At 37.2% G+C, this 21,528-nt stretch overlaps 1 protein-coding gene across 2 annotated transcripts in view; it reads right to left on the minus strand.

Moving 5' to 3' along the window:
* Positions 1-21,528, minus strand: part of LOC113120922 (ephrin type-B receptor 1-like) — a 175,723-nt gene that overhangs the window by 18,014 nt on the left and 136,181 nt on the right. For both annotated transcript variants that reach the window (XM_026291064.1, XM_026291074.1), the window contains exons 4-5: positions 20,066-20,221; positions 8,711-9,046 (exon numbers count right to left, since the gene is read on the minus strand). In XM_026291064.1, the coding sequence (XP_026146849.1) occupies positions 8,711-9,046; positions 20,066-20,221 (492 nt within the window). The remainder of the gene's footprint in view (positions 1-8,710; positions 9,047-20,065; positions 20,222-21,528) is intronic.

Below are 21,528 nucleotides of genomic sequence, written 5' to 3' on the forward strand. Positions count from 1 at the left end.
ATGGACTCCATTGTGTTCAGAGAGCGCCGCTCTTCCTGTTTATCCCGAAACCGTCGCACCATAATGACGTAAGAGTGCTCCGGCACGAATGCTGAAACCCTATATGTGAGTGCAGGCCAGAGGGGGAGTGGAGAGGGGGGACAATCGTACTCGGGCCCGGTTCATGGCAACCGTGCCTAGTGTGAGTACACTCTAAGACAGATGTTCTTAAAGCCAGGACAAGTTTCAAACGGGACATTAAGGACTGTAACATCCTTTTCCTGAAACATGGCTTACAACCTCGGTCTCAGACATTGCTGTAACGCCGTCTGATAACTTCTCTGTTTTAAGGATGGACAGTATAGGCCGGTAAATCCAAAGGTGGTGGAGTGTGTTTCAAAAGCCACAAAGATCTTACCTTCATGCGGTGTAAGTGCAAACGGAAGACAGAAGACAACAAGCACTGTGCTGAAAAGGGGTGGAGCTACAGCTGGATCCATAATCAATATTGTTTCATCAAAATTAAGATCAGTTGAAATCGAGAAATAGTGTACATTTAAGTGAAACAGGACATTAAATGAGACAAAGGGACCCAGGTCTTCGTTTTATCCATCAGGAACTGTTTGGTCATTGTTAAAAAGTAGGTGTTACTTTACAAAACGGTTGCACTTGCTCCATCAGTCTGAACATGATGCGTCTGCATTTTCCCTTGACCATAAATACACAGACACACACACACAGACAGTGACAGAAAGAGCGAGAGAGTCTTGAAGAGATTGATAGGGTGTGACTGTCATCCAAACAGTGATAGAAAGTACTAGACCCATAAAACCCACCTGAGTGACAGCTAAATACAAATCACCCTATACAGTACTTCACCCCATGCTATTCTGTCTCTCTGTCACCCTCTCTTTCTCTCCTCAAGCTTACTCATTTTCTCAAATCATTGCCCTCTGCCAACACAATATCACATTTAACAAACAAATCTAACAAATAACAATATATATATATATATATATATATATATAAAAAAAAAGGGTCAGCAGTTTGTTCTGCATTTGGTGATACTGTTTACAGCATGTCTGTTCTGGTTAGTTGATGCAAGACAAATATAATGATCTGTCTTGGTGTAAGGCTGCACTGCCATTACTATTAAATAAAGTGAGTCTTACAGCAATTACAGCAGAGAGCAACTTTGAAAATGAACTTCCCTCCGCACTCGATCAGTGATTAATTGATCTCCTGTGTGAATGTCTCTCCTTTATATGAACGGATTCAAACCTCTTGTCTTCTCCAGCTGTTTTGTGTTCTGTTCTTCTCTGGAGTTTACTGTAGTGGCTCGTGGGAACAGTGTTTGCTGGTAATTGGTTTTGTAACCACAGGTCTATGAGCTTGGTCTCGACGGAGCGATTGCGGTTTGTGCTTTGAACGAGAGATTAAAAGAGAGCAGCCTTATAGAAAAGTACTGTGGTAGTACCATGGTGCAGATTGCAACACCGCCACACTTCGTTATATAGTGTTGTACTGAATGAAATGCTTACAATTACATAAAAACACAAACATATAAAGACGACATATACATTACATAAGAAAGAAAGAAAGAAAGACAAACACATAAATAATATGTTCAACCATTCCCAGAATCCAGTGTTGGGAGTGCCCCAAAAAAATGACAAATAATTAAATAAAAATTGGAACATTGCAGATAGCCGTCGGCTTCCTGTTTGGTGCATCATGGGGATAAAGTACTGCAGTTCTGAAAAAAAAAAAGTGTCTGAAATTGCTTATAAAGTTGGGAGGAACAAGCCATCAGACGAAATGACTGCTGACAATCCGGTTTCCCAAAGCAGAGAAAAAGACGTTATTTTGAAATAAATAACAATAAAACCTACAGTACAGGATGCTGGAAAGCAGCTTTAAGTCTCCAAATGGCTAGTACTTGAAAACAACAAACACTCCCACGCTCTTTCAGCACAAACATTATCAAATGTCCTGTTTTCACAGAGTGCTGGGGAGATCGCTAAATGGATGTTTACCGTTCCTCTGACCCCGGAGGGCTGGCAGACAAGAGACAATGACTGAAATTAATCATTATGTCTTTGAGAGTTTAGAAAAACAACCAAACTAGACACTCGCACAGAGAGAGAGAGAGAGAACACGGTAATCTAACAGCATTAAAGTTTTCTCAGGTTTATGGGAAAGGAGCCTCTACTGTACCATTTAGAAAAGTCCAATACATAATTCATCAGTTATTAAAGTACACAAAATATGAAAGTTCATGTTAATGTCACAGTGGATCCTGTACTCAGTGTTGTCTATAATCCTATAAAACATAGTTCAGAAAAGCTTAATAGTATAGTTTCTAGATAAAAAGAAAGTATCAATGGAAAATGAACTAAATTTTAGTATTGAACATTGTATAGCTTCAGAAGCTTTGGAACAATGTAAAACTCACGTTGAACTACTGTGAACTATGGTGCTTTCTTGTTCTTTTTCGAGCTTCAAAGCCACTGGTCACCACTTGCTTCCATTATTTGGGGTGACATGAAGTTGAGTAGCTGATTTATTTACAGAATTAAAATTTTTAATCTAGAACGGAGCATTCAAACTAAAGGAACAGTGTGTCTCCATCCAGTTTTGTGGCCAGTTGGGAATGGGTCTCGAATACACTTAAATCGGCCAGATCAATGAGAGAATCACCAGAGACACAATCTAGATGTCAGTTTGGGAGTTTAATAACCCTTCAGAGCCGCAGGTCTGGTGGTCACACATAAAACCTTATATCCTGTAGTCTTTGCCCATGTTTTGTCTTTCCATTCCTCTCTTCCTAACACAAGAAGTATGTGTTTATTTTAGTTTAGACTATAGTAGCTTTGGACAAAAAATAAATAAAATATATATATATATATATATTTCCGAAACCATTCTGATCCGAACAAAGGAAAACCTAAGGACTTGAGAGTTGAAAAAAAAAAAAAATTATAATTTTTTTTTTTTTCAGCAGCCGCGATTTATAGATTAAAAAAATCCATAACTGCAGTAACAATCCCCCAGTGTACCATACATTTTTAAAAATCATTTTCTCAACCCAATTAATTCATCAGTTTGTCTCTCCGTGCAGGAAATGAGATACTCTACATGCTGTGATACACATTGATTACCCTGTCATATGTCCTTAGAAATTATTTGTAATAGGCACAGATTCCAAATACACATGTAATATTATAAATTAAGATGAATGGAAAGAATGCAAGATAAGATGGAGCCCAGCTGGGTCTTTACCGATGTTCCCAGCAGCCGTTTGTGAGTTTGTGGACACTATGAGTACGTGTTTCTTCACTTTAGCTGTAGAAACAAGGACGTTATGCTTTTGTGTTGCCCACAAGCTTTGAAAGTTGACAAATAGCAACCTACAGACTATATAATGTGCAATAACTACACCCTCCATGCAACTGAAAGGTCAGCTCCCACTCCCACCCCACCTGTCCTGCCGTATGTGCCCAGACCAATCGCACTGAATGCAGTCTGTAAATGCCAAACACTCGCTGGGTGTTTTCTTCTCCAAACCACTGAACCCATAAAGAAACACAAGGTGCCTCCGGGTGAATAAAGAGCCCAGTTCAGCGCTTGACCTGTTGCGATGAAAATAACCACAGTCACCATCACGACTCCACTGACATTTTCATCTCAATCGCTTAGTGGGGAAATATCAGCCGGTTTTTGTTTTCTTGTTGATGAAACATTAGCTTATACCATTTTATCAGCTAGTTTTTTTTTTCCTAGACAGACATTAATATCAACAAATAAACACAGTTTCTTTCTTTCTCCTCTCATATTTTCTCTTTTTTTAATTTGTTGTATGTATATGGACACTGCCGTTGAAAAGCTTGGGATCAGTCAGTTTTTTATGACAACCAATCATGCATTTATCTGATAAAAAAATAAAATAAAACCATATTATTGTGAGACATTTTTTTTTTTATGATATACTTTAATGTAATTTATTCCTAAAATGAAAAGATGCAACTATCCAGACATTTCTCTGGGCTTTAGTGTCACGTGACACTTTAGTTATTCCCTGCACCGTGTTTCCCCAATTATCCTGTCCTTATAAGCCCTACTCCATTCAGTCTGTGTTTGACAGTTCTTGAATGTCTTTTATGTGCTCAATGTTCCCCATCTGGATTATTCTAGACTCATTTCATGAATTCTTCATGTAGTTTGACAATTGTAATTTTATTTTTTTTTTATAATGTCGATACTTTATAAAGCTAAATTAAGATGCAAGATGCACGTTTACTTATTTAAAAAATAATTGGAATTGTACGTTTCAATTTTTTTAAACAAATAGTGTAAGACATTAGTCTCTTTAACTGTATTGTGTCCAATTGGCAGTAAAGTATGAACACAGCAATTGACAGATGATGTGTTTGAGAAACCTGTTTGAAAAGTCTTTTTTTTTTTTTTTTTTTTTTGTAATTCCACTTAGCAAGGAGATCACACACTTCACACAAACTTTGTTCTACAAAATTTAAACAGACTCTCCATCAAAATCTTACTGATTCTCCCAAAGAGTCCCTGAAATCCAGCGGAGATACGGAGCTGTTCTACAAAACCACTGAACTGTACTTTTTTTTTAAACCAGCTCTATTAAAAACCTCTTTCAGACAATTTTCATGGACAAAATTAAATCCTGACTGAGCTTTGATTAATTAAGCCAATTTTAAAACCTTTAGTCTCCCAACTTCCCCAGGACTAAGCATATGCATTAATTCCCTTGTTTTCTGTCTCTTTCTACCCCCATTGGGCATTTCCATCAGGTACGAGAACACAATCCCCGCTTACTGCCAAGACGCTACGGCACAGGAAGGGCCCATTAATGGCAAAAAGTCTCATTACGGTCTCCAAAATGATAACAACTGAGGAGAGCATGGCTCTTAATCATCTATTTGTCAAAAGCACCATTTAACTCTCACACATACACACTCAGCAGTGGCCATTAGAGCCACCTGTTAATCAGCTCTTTTTACCTCATTGTTCTGCTCTTGTACATTTAGGAGGAAAACTCTGCAGGTGTCTGATTCCGTGTTATGATCTCTTTGTTTGTTTGCTCTGACTCCCAGCATCACGAGAGGAGCGATTACATGACACTCTGCTGCAGATTGTGTGCAGTCATGTCTGAACTGCTGCTCAAGGACTCTGTTCAGCTGGAAACAAGCATCACACTTGAGCACCAATTACGCCAATTAACTCCAATTAGACTGGATCAAAACAAGCAAACTAACAGGTGATCGAGACAGAAGGAAATAGTTATATGAAAATAGTCAACAGAAGAAAGAAGATAGTTGGAATCACATTTAGAACGATCTTCCAGCTTTTTTCCATCAGAATCCAACTGACTTTGAAAAGCTTGAGCATTTAAGTGGCAGATGGCATAACTGCAATGCGTGATTATGATAAACAGAAGTTATTGTCCACTTATACTAATGCTAATATAGTTATCATTGTATTTACAGTATCTTCATAATGACCATTCTTGATTTGAACGGGCCTTAAGAGATGCCAGAATTAGAACTGTTATTGTAATAATAATTTCAAACAATCTCCCCCACAAAAGATTTCCTATCTCATTACAAAAGCCAAAAACAAATCTCAGACCTTATTTAAATGAAATGGTTTAACTGATCAAAAACCAACAGCAGGTCCCTTGATGAACCCTTTATCAACAGCATGCCTTCAAACCATGACTTATTAAGGGAGGTAAACAAAAATATTACAAACACCAACAATATTCAGCATCCTATTATTTTCAGGCAGCTGAAGGCTGCTTTAAAACAGAGCAAAAATCAGCCTCAAATCCAAAATGAAGCTTCTAATCTACAGAGAGCAACAGAACCGAGGAGCTATGTTAAGATATAGCTGCTGGCAGGTTTGTACTACATTTGGCTTCTAACCGACTGTTTCTGACTCTACGGAGTCTTCACACATCCAAACAAACCCAAACACATTCGCTCTACTCCTTTTCCTCAAGAGACAGAGGGAGACACTTTGTTTTTAACACATGCTACAACAATATCCTTCCTAAATATGTTTGTTAATTTCTTTATTAAAGCCTCAGCTTTCAAATCTTGTACATTCTTTTAGGAAATTCAAACAATAAATGCCATTTTGACACTTTTAAATGTGATAGATGGCTGTAAAGATTTTTTTCCTTAAGAAAATTAACTATCAATATCGCCAGATATCATTCTGAATAATATCGGTGAGGGTGAGCAGCTTCAAGTTACTTGGTGTAAACATCTCCGTGGACCTGACTTGGACTACACACATTCAAACACAGGTTAATAAAGCCAGGCAAAGACTGTACCATCTGGGACAGCTAATGAAATTCAGGGTCTCACCAGCAATCCTGAAAACGTTCTATTCAGGGGCTATAGAAAGTGTATTGACTTAGTGCATCTCAGTGTGGTATGGGAAAAGCTCCAGTCAAGACTGCAAAGCCCATTGTTGTGCGCTTAGTTGAGCGCATCTCCGGGTCTGGTTTCCCCTCTCTGCAGGACATATACCTCAAACGCTGCAAAAGCAGAGCTGTTAAAATCATCAAGGACTCTATCCACCCCAGTAACCATCTTTTCACTTTGCTGCCATCTGGTAAGCGCTTCCGTAAGTGCTAACCGAGAGACTTAAGGAGTTTCTTCCCCTAGGCCATCAGGCTCCGAAACACAAATCCAGCCTCTTAACATCTTCATGTCTCCACTTAATGTTCACTTTATCAGTAAGATCATTCACATCATTCACTACCTCACATTGACACACTGACATTGTCAACCTGTTCGCACATTTGCCTCTTGTACATTCCTGTGTATCTTAATATTTAAGACTACAGTATAATGCACATTGTACATCCCTGTGTATCTTAATATTAAAGACTACAGTTTACTTTCATGCACATTATTTTGATTTCTATATTTAATTCTACAATATATATTTATACATATTTTTTAAATATATTTTATTCTTATATTTTTATTGTTTACTTTTATTTCATTCTTTCATATCTTTATTTATGTATATTTTCATCTGTGTTGTATTCTTTATTAATTGCACTGTCCATGGAGCGGACCTGGCTCACATTTCACTGCTGGTTATAGATGCTCTATATAATCGTGTATGTGTCGAATAAAAATCTTGAATCTTGAATATCGGCAGAGAAATTCAGTATCGGCACACTGTCATTTTTCATTAATAATAAAAAGCCTAAATTTTATATTTTAGAAACGTAATCAAAGACAAAAATACTTATATACTATATAAACATAGATAATTAATACTATTTTGATTAAAAAAATAAAAAATAAAGTTTATTGTCCTGTATCAATTTTCATTGAAGATATAGTATGATGGGGTTGTTCACCCAAAAAGAAGAAAATGTCAGAAAAGAGAAAAGAAGGAAAAAAAGAGAAAGAGAGAGATAAAGAAAGAAAGATCTCTTTTGACTTGAATGTGCTAAAACCCCTAAGAAAACTTTAGCAACCACAAAGGAAGTGCTTCAGCATGAGTGAGTACTACTTTTCACTAATGTTGTGCAAAAACCAAAAGAACGAGGGAACAAAATGCTGCCGCAATTTGAAACTTAAAATTTTCTCATAGCTGGGACTGAGGGTTTCCACAGTTTAAGGATGAAAATCCAGCCCACATGCTAAATTATCCACAAGCATTAACTTTGATCCGGGAGGGGGCCGCGATAGAAGCCGCTAAACTCTCAGAACTACAGTTTTTGGGTGCCCTCATTTCAGGGCTGAATGTATTAAGAAACAGTGACACGATCAAGGGTGTTTTTCATACTGGTCCCGCTGATAAAGATGAAAGCGCCGAACCCGACGAATGTGTCTTGGCGAGATCCGCACAAACTTTTAACATACCAACTGCTGCGATGCTTCTGTAGAGCTTTTCAGTGAAAGCAGAAAATTGAAATGGCAGGGGAAGTGAAGGAGGTGGAGAAAGATGGGCTGCCCTCAAAAACTGAAAGAGGAGCTCTCAAGGAAATGATGAGGACACATATCTTTTGGCGCAGGTCAAACTAGGTGATGTTTTCAATTTTGACTTCCTGCACAGTCCAGCGAGCAGCTCGAAATGTTGAAACTGAACACTTCACTCTTAATATCCTGCCATCAGCGCTATTGAGGCCAAACGACCACTTGGAGCCTTTTTAACATGAATGAAATGAGAAACTAGATTGGTGAAGGTAATGAAAATATAATGAAAGTTGAAACATAACTGGTCAAACCGTACGATATATAAGTATAAGTATGTGTCAGAACACAAATAAGGGAAAACATTCTACTGGCACAATTTATACATATATATTCTGAATGAAAAATAATAAAACATATAATCTTAAAGCTTATAATCTTCTTTTTTTGTACTATAGAAAGATGAATATATTACCATATACTATAAATATATACTATTACTTAAGATTATTATATTGCTACCATAATTGAAAAATTATTAAGACCAGTTAAACCAATAAAAATACTGAATCAGTCTTGATGTTTCTAGCTTGTACCAGTAACACATCACATTAATCGTTGTAAAACGTGAAATGTAAACCGGTTTAAACTGGTTCTTCATCAGCAGTGTTATCCTGTTGCTGGGGACTGTATTGATTGCATAAGCTTGCTTAATCAAGCAGAATCATATCATGATTCATTATCAAGTAATCACTCACCAGCCTGGTTGGTTGTGATGTCTATGGAGATGTGTTGGGCAGGATACGGGCTCTTGTTGGTGACAGCGTTGACTGCCTGGATCTCAAAGGTGTAGAGAGTGTGTGCCAGCAGGTTACTGATGAAAACTCTGGATTCGGTCAGTCCCAGCTGCTGGGGCTGAAATTCCACATTATCGTCGCAATGGGAGCAGGAACGGCGGTCCGCCTGGCATTTCTTACAAATAATATTGTACACAACATCATCACGGCCACCCGTCTCACGCGGAGAGTGCCACTCCAGAGTCACGGAGGTCTCGTTCACAATAGAGATGACGTTTCTTGGTCCAGAGGGAACACCTGATGAGAGAATATGAAGACATGTGAGAACACCTCAATTCACTATGCAAACTATGAAAACTATGCTTCTAAAGAAATGATAACAGCAAAGATTTGCATTTGTCTAGGCTCTTTAAATTACATTACTGTAATTACAATGGCTTTTTATTAAATTACAGTTTTTACACTTGATTTAATAGATAATGACTATTTTTAGAATGATTTTTTGAGTTGGAAAACTAATTTCTTTATTTTTCTTTCTTACTGCAAAAATACAAAAATCTATATTAGAGTGGGAGCATGTTTCTTTCATGGCCTGAATGAAAAAAATTTTCACCCCGAAATTAATTTCTATTTTAATTTAGTAACCTTCACTTAACTGCAAACCCATACTATATGACCTGCGTTCCTCCATTGAACACAAAAGGTGAAATTCAAGAGAAGTGTACTGGTCACACTTGTTCCTACAATTACAAAGAATGGAGATCGAAGCTTTCATGCTTAAAGAAAAAAAGAAGAAAAAAAACACACACACCAAAACATTTTGTAAAAAAAATAGCCTATACTAGTAAAATACTGTAGCTACTGTACAAATACCATTATTTCTGAAGGATCATGTGACACTGAAGTCTGGAGTAATGGCTATTAAAAATTAAGCATTGCATCACAGAATTAAAATATATTCCAAAACATATTATAATAAAAAAACAATTATTTTAAAATGTAATAATATATCACAATACTACTTTTTTTTTTCTGTATGATTAATTAAATAAATGCAGCCTTGATGAGCATAAATGTTTTCTTTAATTCTTACTAATTCCAGACTTTTTAAAGACATTGTATAAAACTGTCTCTCAGCTATTAATGTTTCAATTCTCTATACCATTTAATTACAACTATTCTTAGTTTTTACAGAAGATTTCACTTGTGCTAAAAGTCACCTGTTGATATATGATGGAAAATCTTTTTCCATGTGGTTAAAGTTCAAACATCCATTTTCTACTCAGCTCCTAGAAAGTCTTACAGAAAAGCGCTGTGTTGTGTGTTTCCTTTTAGCTGCTGTCTCAGTCCCAGAGCGATGTGTAACTGTTCATAATTACCATGCAGAGTGGCGGCCCCCGAGCAACCATACATCAGCCCACTAACTCAACACTGAGAGCGGCTTTTCATCGACAATCAGAATAAGGGATAAAAACAAGGTTCTAGTAATGGCTCTTTATCTCAGCCTCCTGGATCCATTCCTACACATTTATCTTCCCACTATATAGCCACAGGGAAAACCATATTGTGTTTCTAATAAGAAAATGACTTCCCCAGCTTACAGAACATCTGGCCAGGAACTGAGGATTTACAGATCACTGTAAGGTTGTGATGTTAACTATAGACTGCAACAGAACCATGGAAAACTCTGGAACTAATATTCAGGTTTGATTTTCGTGAGCAGCCACTTCCGTGAGAACATTTGAGGGACTTCTTGAAATATCAAACCTGGTGAGGAGATGTTCCAGCTCTCGAAGAAAGAGAAGAATGATTTCACTCAGACTAAGACACAGTGAGCTATTGTGAAGGCAAGGCCTTGTGGGATAGATCAGGGGCTACTGGGGACCTAAACACGGAGGGCCGATGACAGAATTGACCTCGAACTCTGGCGACCCTAATGATTAGCCAATCAGGAGGACGAGGTTTAAATTCCAAATGGAGACTTCTGACAGCTCTCTATAAAAGATAATGTATTAAAATACAAAAAAAATGGTTTCAAATTTTGAGGTCTTTCAGATTCTAATAATATAATATAATATAATATAATATAATATAATATAATATAATATAATATAATATAATATAATATAATATAATATAATATAATATAATATAATATAATATAAATGTTTATAAAACAAAAACATATGTATATATAATTTGACAGATGGACAGAGTGATATAGATAATATAACTAAAGCTTCTCATAAAATGTAATTTCCTAGTGTTATTGGTCAACATTTTGACAGTCTATGGGACAGCCTCAAGCCTACCGGTTTTCATCCAAAATATCTTAAATTGTGTTCCAAAGACGAACGAAGCTTTTACAGGTTTGGAACAACATGGGGGTAAGTGATTAATGACAAACTTTTCATTTTTGGGTGGAGTAACCCTTTATCAAATACTATTTTGATAAATAAATAAAAACGTTTCTTGTCCTGTATCAGTTTTCATTGAAAGTACAGTATGAAGGGGTCTTTCACCCAAAAATAAGATATTTTGAAGAAGAAAATCAGAAAATCACAAAAGAGGGAAAATAAAGAGAAAGAAAGAAAGAAAGAAATTTGGCTTTTTATACGGAGAAAAAGATAATTAAAGGTCCCCTTCTTTCGTGATCCAATGTTTAAAACTTTAGTTAGTGTTGTTGTTAGAGTATAAATAATATCTGTAAAATTCTAAAGCTCAAAGTTCAATGCCAAGCGAGATATTTGATTTAACAGAATTCGCCTACAAAAAACGACCCGTTTGGACTACAGCCCTCTAGTTCCTGCAGTAATGACATCACTAAAACAGTTTTTTGACTAACCTCCGCCCACATGAATTCACAAAAAGGGGGCGTGGCCTTGTTGTGCTCAGACGGAGAAGAAGGATGAGCTGCGTGTTTGTCACCATGTCGTCAAACGCTGTTATTTTCATCTCTCAAGAGTCCAATCATCTTTGTTTAGTCTTCCCAGGGACGCTACTTGGAGATTAATGGTTACAATTTATGTTTAACTCAGCTTGCTGAGGACAACTTTCTCAATCAGTTTAATGCCGGATTCACACAAAGATTATTCTTGAAAGATGGAGCAGTTCCCTCTTTGTCTGAAGAAGGTGTTGTTTATGGACCACGACCGGTAAGTGTATTTTATTATTTAAGTTGATGCATTTAACAGTTTCTGTAACGTATTATACAAAGGGCAATGCTGTTTAGCTTTGTTAACTAGATGTTAGGGCTGTGCAAAAAAATCGAATGCGATTTTCATACGCATCTCGTCATCAGTAAAAACGCTCCTGTGACTATGAATACATCTCCAGCACATGCTCCTGCACACTTGCTTCTCAAAACTACTCCAAAACTAGTCCAATCACATTTCCAGGAGGGCCGGAGCACCGGCCCTTTCTGTTCTGTTAACAGAGACTGTTTCATTCAGACAGTGAGCTGGTCAATATCCAAACTGTGAGTCTTTGCTTACACCACAGTTAACACGCAAGGCACTGCTTGAGTAGGTGCTACAACAGCAAAGATGTCTTACTCACTATATCTTACAGTCAGTCTTAACAAAGGCAGAGGGAAAAAGGCAGAAAGCGAGAGATGGGAGGAGAAAAAGAACAAGTGAAAGGAGGAGGTGGGCCATATCTGGAACTAGGCCAGAAGATGTGTGTGTAAAGAGAATGAGGCCATGAGATACAGCCAGCCCTAACACAATTAGCCAGTTCCCAAAGGAAATCCACACACACTAAGAGCAACTTCACTACATACACACACGCAAACATCACTATAACTGACAATATATGCACTAAAACTGCACTGATACAGTACGTTTACCTTCTGGTATGTTATCCTGTATGTTTGTGTGTTTTCGAGGAAAGACCACTACTGCAAGACAACATTTTGCATATGATTATTCTGCATAACAGAACGACACTGTGTTATAGCTCTGTACTGACGAGGTTAGCCAGGTTCTTACTGCATATCTCCAGCATCCTCCACAACTAAGCATTCAGAAACCTATAGTGAATAGGGCTCTACAACCATACATACAATGTGTGCAAATTAATCGTGCTCTCAGTGGGAAGGGTCTTGATGAATTTCACCCATTATTATTGATAGAAACTATCATACTGTGTCTACAAACACACAATTGCTAAAAATTATGGGGTCAGTATATAGTACATATATATATAGCAAGTGAAAATATATAAACGTGTGTGCAAGTGTGTGTGTGTGTGTGTGTGTGTGTGTGTGTGCGTGTGTGTGTGTGTGTGTGTGTGTGTGTGTGTGACCCTGGACCACAAAACCAGTCTAAAGTCGCTGGGGTATATTTTTAGCAATAGCCAAAAAAATTAAAACATTATATGGGTCAAAGTGATTTATTTTTCTTTATGCAAAAAAATCATTAGGATATTAAGTAAAGATAATGTTCCATGAAGATATTTTGTACATATCCTACTGTAAATATATAAAATATTTTTTGATTAATAATATACATTGCTTAGAATTCATTCGGACAACTTTAAAGGTGATTTTCTCAATATTTTCATTTTTTTGCACCCTCAGATTCCAGATTTTCAAATAGTTGTATCTCGGTCAAATATTGTCCAGTCCTAATAAACCATACATCAATGGAAAGCTCATTTATTCAGATGATGTATAATTGACACCTACGTAAGACTGGTATTATGGTCCAGGGTCACACACATACATACACTATAAATATATATGAAATTATTATTTATGGACACATTTAATTGATCAAAAGTGAGTAAAACGTTACAAAATGTTACAAAAGATATTTTGTAATAATATTATATATATATAATTTTGTTAGAGTTTTCTAACATGCTGCCTTTGTTAATGAAATTACATAACAATTTACGATGCTTTCTACAAGATGAAAACCATCAGAGTTAGGAGAATGAGCGAGACAGACACACTGAGGACCAGTGACAGACATGAGGAGATTAATCTGGAAATGGACATGTGGATGATAAGGAATCGCCTGGCTGCTGCTAGATTTACTCAAATTTAACTCTCTCTCACTCAGACACACTGGCAAGACACCAACCAGACGGCTTCTACCACTTCCTGTCTTGGACGATGAGGATAAATCGTTTTTTTTTTTTTTACAATATTTAAAATCAAAACAATCATTATTAAGTTTGATCTCAGTTTTCTCATTCTCAGTAGAATACTTGCACTGAGCTTTATGATGCAAATCTGATCGCAAAGCACTATATATATATATATATATATATATATATATATATATATATATATATATATATGCTAACAGTCAATAGTCTGCAGTCAGATTTTTTAGTTTTTTTTTGCTTTTTAAATAAATAAATACTTTGTTTTAATTAATTATGTTACAAAAGATTTATTTAAAATTATTTTAATAATAAATATATCTTATTTACTTTCTTATTTACAGAATAATTAATATAATATACCTATATATGAATTTAGGGATGTGCAAATAATTGCATTTGATTGTTATGTGCATCTTGTCAGTAAAGCCGGTCTCGTGATTAGTAGTAAATCACCGTCACCTGTTTTCAGATTGAGCGGTTTTCACTACACAAGGTCAAAGTTCACTAACAAGCTAGGCAATATCAGGTGACGTTGATTTACTACTAATCATGGGACCGCTTTACTGACGAGATGATGAAAATATGAATTTATATTCAATTAAATTAATAGTTTAATTCAGCAGAATGTTATAAAATATTTACGTTACATATTAATGTAGTTCTATTCATTAAAAATGCTTAAAATAAAGATGGAAAAAAATGCATAAATACTTTTAGGCCACATTGATCAGAAGTGACAGCAATACAGTTATAATGTTACAAAATATTTCTGTTTGAAATAAATGCTGTTCTTTTGAACTTTCAATTTATCATAGAATCGTGATAAAAGATTGCATGAGAATTCGAGCAGCGGAATGCTACGTGCGTGCTGCAAAAATGCTTCATTCATTATTCAGGAACTGAATCCACAATATTTGAAAATGAAAATATGTGGTTTATAGACAAACTTCAGCTAGTTCAAAATTCAAGACAGGTCATGTAAACACATTCACACTTGAGGAGAACTTAGTTCATTTCCAAAAAGCACTGTGACATATAGCTCTGAGAAAAGTGAAGTTTGGTCTGAGAAGAGCTCTAGCATAGTTTGTTTGCAGACGTTTGACTGTTTGGGGGCCTCTGTGTGTGTGTGCACATCTGTTTATGTGTGTGTGATGGTTTGTAGTGGGCCGCTGAAGAAAGCGTGTCTTGTGGGTGTACACAGACATAAGCTCATAGCAGAATCACAGCGAGTCAGACGTCGCTGGCAGAGGATTAACGGCAGCAAAGCAATTACACTGCTTTACTGTCCTGTTCACCACACCTATACACAACACTGACTCCTGCAGGTCAGCCTTCTGTGTGTGTGTGTGTGTGTGTGTGTGTGTGTGTGTGTGTGTGTGTGTGTGTGTGTGTGTGTGTGTCTACTGGCTCAGAGAAACCCAGAGGGTTGTTCTCCGGGGATCTGTCTAAGCGCAATCATCTTAGTGCTCTTATATCTCTAAGTAAGTGTGTGTGTGTGATGCACATGAACTGGACATGAACCTACACTCTTAAAGGGTTAGTTCAGCCAAAAATGAAAATTAAGCCATAAATTACTCACCCTGAAGTCATCCTAGGTGTATATGACTTTCTTCTTTCAGACGAATTCAGTTGGAGTTATTTTAAAAACTGTCTTTGATCTTTCAAGCTGTTTGATGCAACTCAATGTCATTTCCATGAAACTGCTTCTGTTTTACAACAGTGAGCGCAAGATAGATTAAAGGGGGGGTGAAATGCTATTTCATGCATTTCAAGCTATTTCTGAGTTTTTTTACACTGTTAAAGAGTTGGATTCCCATGCTTAACATGGACAAAGTTTCAAAAATTAAGTTGTACGTTTGAAGGAGTATTTCTGTTCCAAAAATACTCCTTCCGGTTTGTCTCGGAAAGTTTTTTCCGAGTATGGCTCTGTGTGACGTTAGATGGAACGGAATTTCCTTATATGGGTCCTAAGGCACTTCTGCCGGAAGAGCGCGCACTCCCGTAGAGCAGAGCACTGAGAGCACAACAGACTTCACTGATCAGAGCGAGTGCGTCGTGAAAAGTCACAAAAGGAGTGTGTTTTTGGTTGCCAGGGCAAGACAACCCTGCACAGATTACCAAAAGAGAAACAGCATTAAGGGACCAGTGGATGGAGTTTATTTTTACAGAGCATCAACGGAGTTGTGCAAGTGTTTGTGTTTGTTCCCTGCATTTCGAAGATGCTTGTTTTACAAAAAAGGCCCAGTTTGACGCCGGATTTGCGTATTGTTTATTTCCTAAGGATAATGCAGTCCCAACGAAAAAGGGTCACGATCGTGTGTTGGAACCGCAGGCGGTGAGTAAAACTGCTTCAAATATCTCTCTGTTGTTAACTTAGCTATCGGCGCGTAAGCACATCAAGTAAACAACATGCGATGTTGTCATCAAACTGCACTTTCCACATGTACAGCTTAAAAAAAAAAAAAAAAAAGATGACAAAGTGGAACTTAGTCATTTTCCAAAACCGCTAAGCAAATATATACAGTTTCAGTACATACCACATAGAGACGTCATTGCTGATGCTGCTCTTGTTAAATTTCAGCCTCTGGATCTGATTCTGGATAATAAATAAACGGCTGAATCTGACTGTTAGCCATGGTTTGTTTTGGATGTGTTTTTCCTCACGGTAATGTCACAGCTTCCAAACGCTCTCAACGCAAAAGCCTACTGGCGCTCGTGATTCTTTAGCTCCGCCCACACGTCACACCTCCAGCCGGTCGTGTTTTTCCAGGAAAAATCGGTACAGACTATCTTTCTCTTATGAATATAATAAAACTAAAGACTTTTTGGAGTTATGAAGGATGCAGTACTACTTTATAGGTACTCAAGATTAACAGGATATTGAGTGAAAACGAGCATTCCACCCCCCCTTTAAAGTGAATATTACGTTTTAAATATGGATATTTCTCTTGCAAAAACACATAGATTTGCTACAGAAAGCCTTTGTTTAAAAAAAAAAATCATAAAAAAAAAATAAAATGGAAAGATTCCATGGATATTATATCTTATAAAGAACCTTTATGTTCCAAAAATCCATACCAAATTCAGCGTGCTCCTGAAAATACAATAATACTGCTAATTATAAAGGTTATAGACTATTTCTTACAAAAGACTATCACTAAAAAGCATTATTTGCTCCATGAATTCTTTGACATTTGAGGATGTCCCTGGGTGCCCCAGGTTTTATCAGATTCCGCGGACTTTTGCAATGATATTGCACCAAAGGAAAAGCTAAATAGACCCACAATCAAACACAGTAACCAGCATTCCATAAAAGCCTAGACATATATTAGTTACATCGAATCCACATTGGTCTCTGTTGGCCAGCCAATCCTCAGATAACAAGTTCTGCTCTTGTTTGGCCAGACAAAACTGCTAAATCCAAGAAAGAATACTTTCTCTCTCTCTCTCTCTCTCTCTCTCTCTCTCTCTCTTTCCTTCAGTTTTTAACAATGAGGATGCTCTTGGACAGACCCATATTAAGTTTTGTTACTTTTAGCTTTTGGGGACATTTTTCTTCTCAAAGTATCGCCAAGAAAACTTCAACGTACTCACACAGTAACCACCGTTCCATGTAAACCTAGACGCATTAGCTGCATCGAACCCAAACTTGTCGCCAACCAAGCCCCAGATAACAAGTTCTGCTCTTGCTCAGCCAATCGAAACAGCTAAATCCAAGAGAGAACGCTCGCTCTACACCTGCACACAAACTCCAGAACAGAGCTGGTCACCGCATAGCTCCTGGAGAATTAATCTTGAGAATTGTGCTGTCCAATTAACCAGTGAGCTGTCAGCCATCAACACACACTCACACACTCCCAGCAGACATTTCTGAGGAAATAATTAAAGTTCTGATTGAGGCTCGAGGCAATTCGGACCAGTCCCGCTGCTCTACTCCCCGCAGAGAGAACCACGAGCCCCCAGAGAGAGAGACAGGAGTACAGTGAGCCCAAGACTAAGACAGCCGTCCACTCAACCCCCTGAGGAGCTGAAAGAAGGGATAAAATGTGCTAGGAATGGAAAAGATGGTGTTTTCTTCTCACTGAGGTTGAGACAATGTCATTTGGTACATGACAGATTCCTGTAAACTCTCTCTCTCTCTGCAATCAATCATCATGTTAGTCAGATCGCAGACTGGATTCCTTCTTTATATACACTGTATATACAGTACACTTTTTAAAAGTCTCCCAGTAACTGCTAGACACTAGCGTTTCATAGAGAGAGAGTCGTTATGAATCACTTTCTCACCGTCTGAGATATTAAAATGAACAGGTGCCAGCACAGGCCTTCCTCAGAGCAGGTGTTGGGCTAAATCGCAAATTGCCATCTGTATATGTTTCAATGAATGCCATTTTATACTCTAAAGGGTGAATTAAAATGCTGAGAGTACTTTCAAATAAAGCGTGTGCCACATCAACAGCTCACAAACACAAAAAGGCACTAATAGTGCAGCCACATTATACATTCATAAATAATGCAACTGTACAGTTCTAACCTTTAAATTATACAATTTACCCAACAATAATTAATATAGACAATATTTTGCACATTTTAAAATGCCTATTGCTTTATAAATTAGTCAACACACTAAAGAAAAAATATTGGATTATGATTTACAAGAAAATACGATTTCCCAGTTTTCCAAAAAGAACAGAGATTAATCCAGATTCTCTGACTCTTTGGATGATATTATGCACTGTAGATGATGATAACTTCAAACTCTTTGCAATTTTTTTCCGAGAAACTCCTTTCTGATATTGCTCCAATATTTTTCGCAGCAGTATTGGGGGAATTGGTGATCCTCTGCCCATCTTGACTTCTGCCACTCTGAAAGGCTCTTTTTATACCCAGTCATGTTGCCAATTGACCTAATAAGTTGCAAATTGGTCCTCCAGCTGTTCCTTATATGTACATTTAACTTTTCCGGCCTCTTATTGCTACCTGTCCCAACTTTTTTGAAATGTGTAGCACTCATGAAATCTAAAATGAGCTAATATTTGGCATGATATTTCAAAATGTCTCGCTTTCAACTTTTGATATTTTATCTATATTCTATTGCCAATAAAATAAAAGTTTATGAAATTTGTAAATTATTCTATTCCTTTTTTACTCACAATTTGAACAGTGTCCCAACTTTTTTGGAATCGGGTTTGTACTAGAAAATTGCATCAGTGTATGATAATCAGTGAATGATGAAATCGTGTATTCAGAGGTGTTCACAGTGTTAAAGAGATGGATTCTAATGCTAAACATGGCCAAAGTTGTAAAAAATAATTTAGAATAATGACTGAGAATTTCTGTGCCGAAAATCTTACTTCCGGGTTGGTACAAGTTTCGGCTGTTTTTATTTTCGGTCGTGGATCTAATGACGTAGGCGAGAACAGAAGTCTTATATGAAGTACATATATATATATAGTCCTTATATGAGCATTTCTCCCGGAAAAGCTCGCCCGCGCACACACATTAACCAGAGGAGGGCGAGACCGCGCACATCAATGCTCCAATAACATGATAATTCTTTTAAAATCAATTCTGAGAGAGATGGACACAATCCAAAAATAACATTTCCAGATTCTAACTCTGAATAATGAGTAGACAAATAATGACCCAGAACCAATTAAAAAATTGGAATGAATAGATCAAGATGTTCAAGGTTTTCGGAAACAAATTAATGTATTAATGCAGACACCCAAGAATAAGAGTCTCTGCAGCACAACATTTCTGACTGAACATTTAAGGGTCTAGCAATCAAATTATACATGAGAATTGTATAATGTTAATTGGCAGCACTTTAGTTATGTGTGTGTGTGTGTGTGTGTGTGTGTGTGTGTGTGTGTGTAAACGACAGTCTGTTGAGCATCACAGCCTATCAGTCATGGATTAAATGAAACAAAAACCGTGCAAAAACTGAATTTTTGAGATTAAAGAGACACATGCTCTAAGAATGACATGCATGTAAATCTAAGTAATGCAACTTAAATGCAACTATGCAACAGCTTGAATGGGCATGATGTTTCTGGTCAGCAACTCACTGCCAGTTCAGATCTGTGCTCTCAAACAGCTCCTGAAACAATATTGTGACCTGACCGCTTCAGTTTATTGCTAATGATAATGACAAAAACCAGGAATATGTTGATGATTATGATGATTATAACGACTTACTAGTGCAGGGCGTGTCTGGCTGCTCTCCGTCTGCTCTGTAGTAGCCATTCCTGCAGACACAGATAGTGGCGGCTTCAGATGTGGACCTGCTGTTGGACGGACACTGAAGACACAAACCTGTACCTTGACTGGACTTGAACGTTCCTGGAGGACAAGCTAAAAAGACAGAGAGAAAGCTCTTGTTAGTGAGCTATTTTTTTAACCTCTTCAACACTTGTGAATTACACCTCATGCCTTAAAAAATAAAAAATAAATAGAAAATCATATCTTTTAGATCACAGTTACCCTTTACCTGAAGTTGTGTTCATGAGAGTAAAGCATGTTCTCGTTCTTATTTCAGAGCAAGGTGAGACATTTCCTGTTTGTAAAGCCTGTTTCAAGTGAAATGAGTGAAACGGAGTGCTCTCAAGACACAGTACCCAACCTGATGTCAGCAAAAGCAAACAAGAAAAAGGCTTGAAAAGAGTATTTTCTGATTGGATTCAGAATCACAAGCTGCTCCCCTGACTCTTTTTTTCCCCCCATTTTACCATTTTACAGAGATGTTCACACAAAGCACATTTTTGCAGTTGCATTTTTCTACGTAAACATGAGCTAGATGGACTTTATCCACTGCATTTGCATTTTTTGTCTTTTGAAGCTTTTCACACATGACACAATAACAACATACAGTGGGTATAGAAATGAATCACCCACCTTTAAAATAATCAGCCTGAAATGAAGTTGGACACCGTTTTTGTTTTATCCAGCTTTATGTACACACTACACAGTGCCACTTATAACATCCAAGTGAAAGATATATCACACGCAAACACACCCACAAAAAAAATAAATAAAAAAAATAAAAAAACAAACAGATTCACAGAATTGGAAAAGGGACCAAACCTTTGTGTCAGTATTTTGTTGAACAACCTTATGCTTTAATTATAGCATTTACTCTGTTGGGGTTTGTCTTCTCCTATTTCTCCTTCAATCACTGTGTGCTCTGTATATATTTTGGGTCATTATCATGTTGGAAAGTAAGCCTTCTTCCCTTTGACAACTTTCTGGCAGAGGGCAGACATATTGTTTGATGTTGAGGCCAAATAATTCAATTTTAGTCTCATCTGCCTCAGAATCTTTAAGATGTGTTTTGGCAAAGCTCAGTAGTTACTGCATGTTGCCTTTCTCGAGGAGTGGCTTTTCTTCTTGCAATCCTCCCATACAAGCCACATTTATGGATAATTTGTGATATTGCTGTCACATGCACACAATAACCACTCTTTGCCATAAATTCCTGCAACTGCTTCAGAGTTGCTGCAGGCCTCTGGGTCGCCTCTCTGACCAGTTTCCTCCTGCCTCTTTCATCCAGTTTTGAGAGACGTCCTGATCCAGGGAGTTGAGTTGTACCAAGTAACTTCCACTTCTTAATAATAGACTTAACTGTGCTTCTACGCATTGATAAAGTGTGATTATTTTAAATG

This window comes from Carassius auratus, chromosome 2 (genome assembly GCF_003368295.1).
Source record: "Carassius auratus strain Wakin chromosome 2, ASM336829v1, whole genome shotgun sequence".
In the NCBI taxonomy this organism is placed as follows: Eukaryota; Metazoa; Chordata; class Actinopteri; order Cypriniformes; family Cyprinidae; genus Carassius; species Carassius auratus.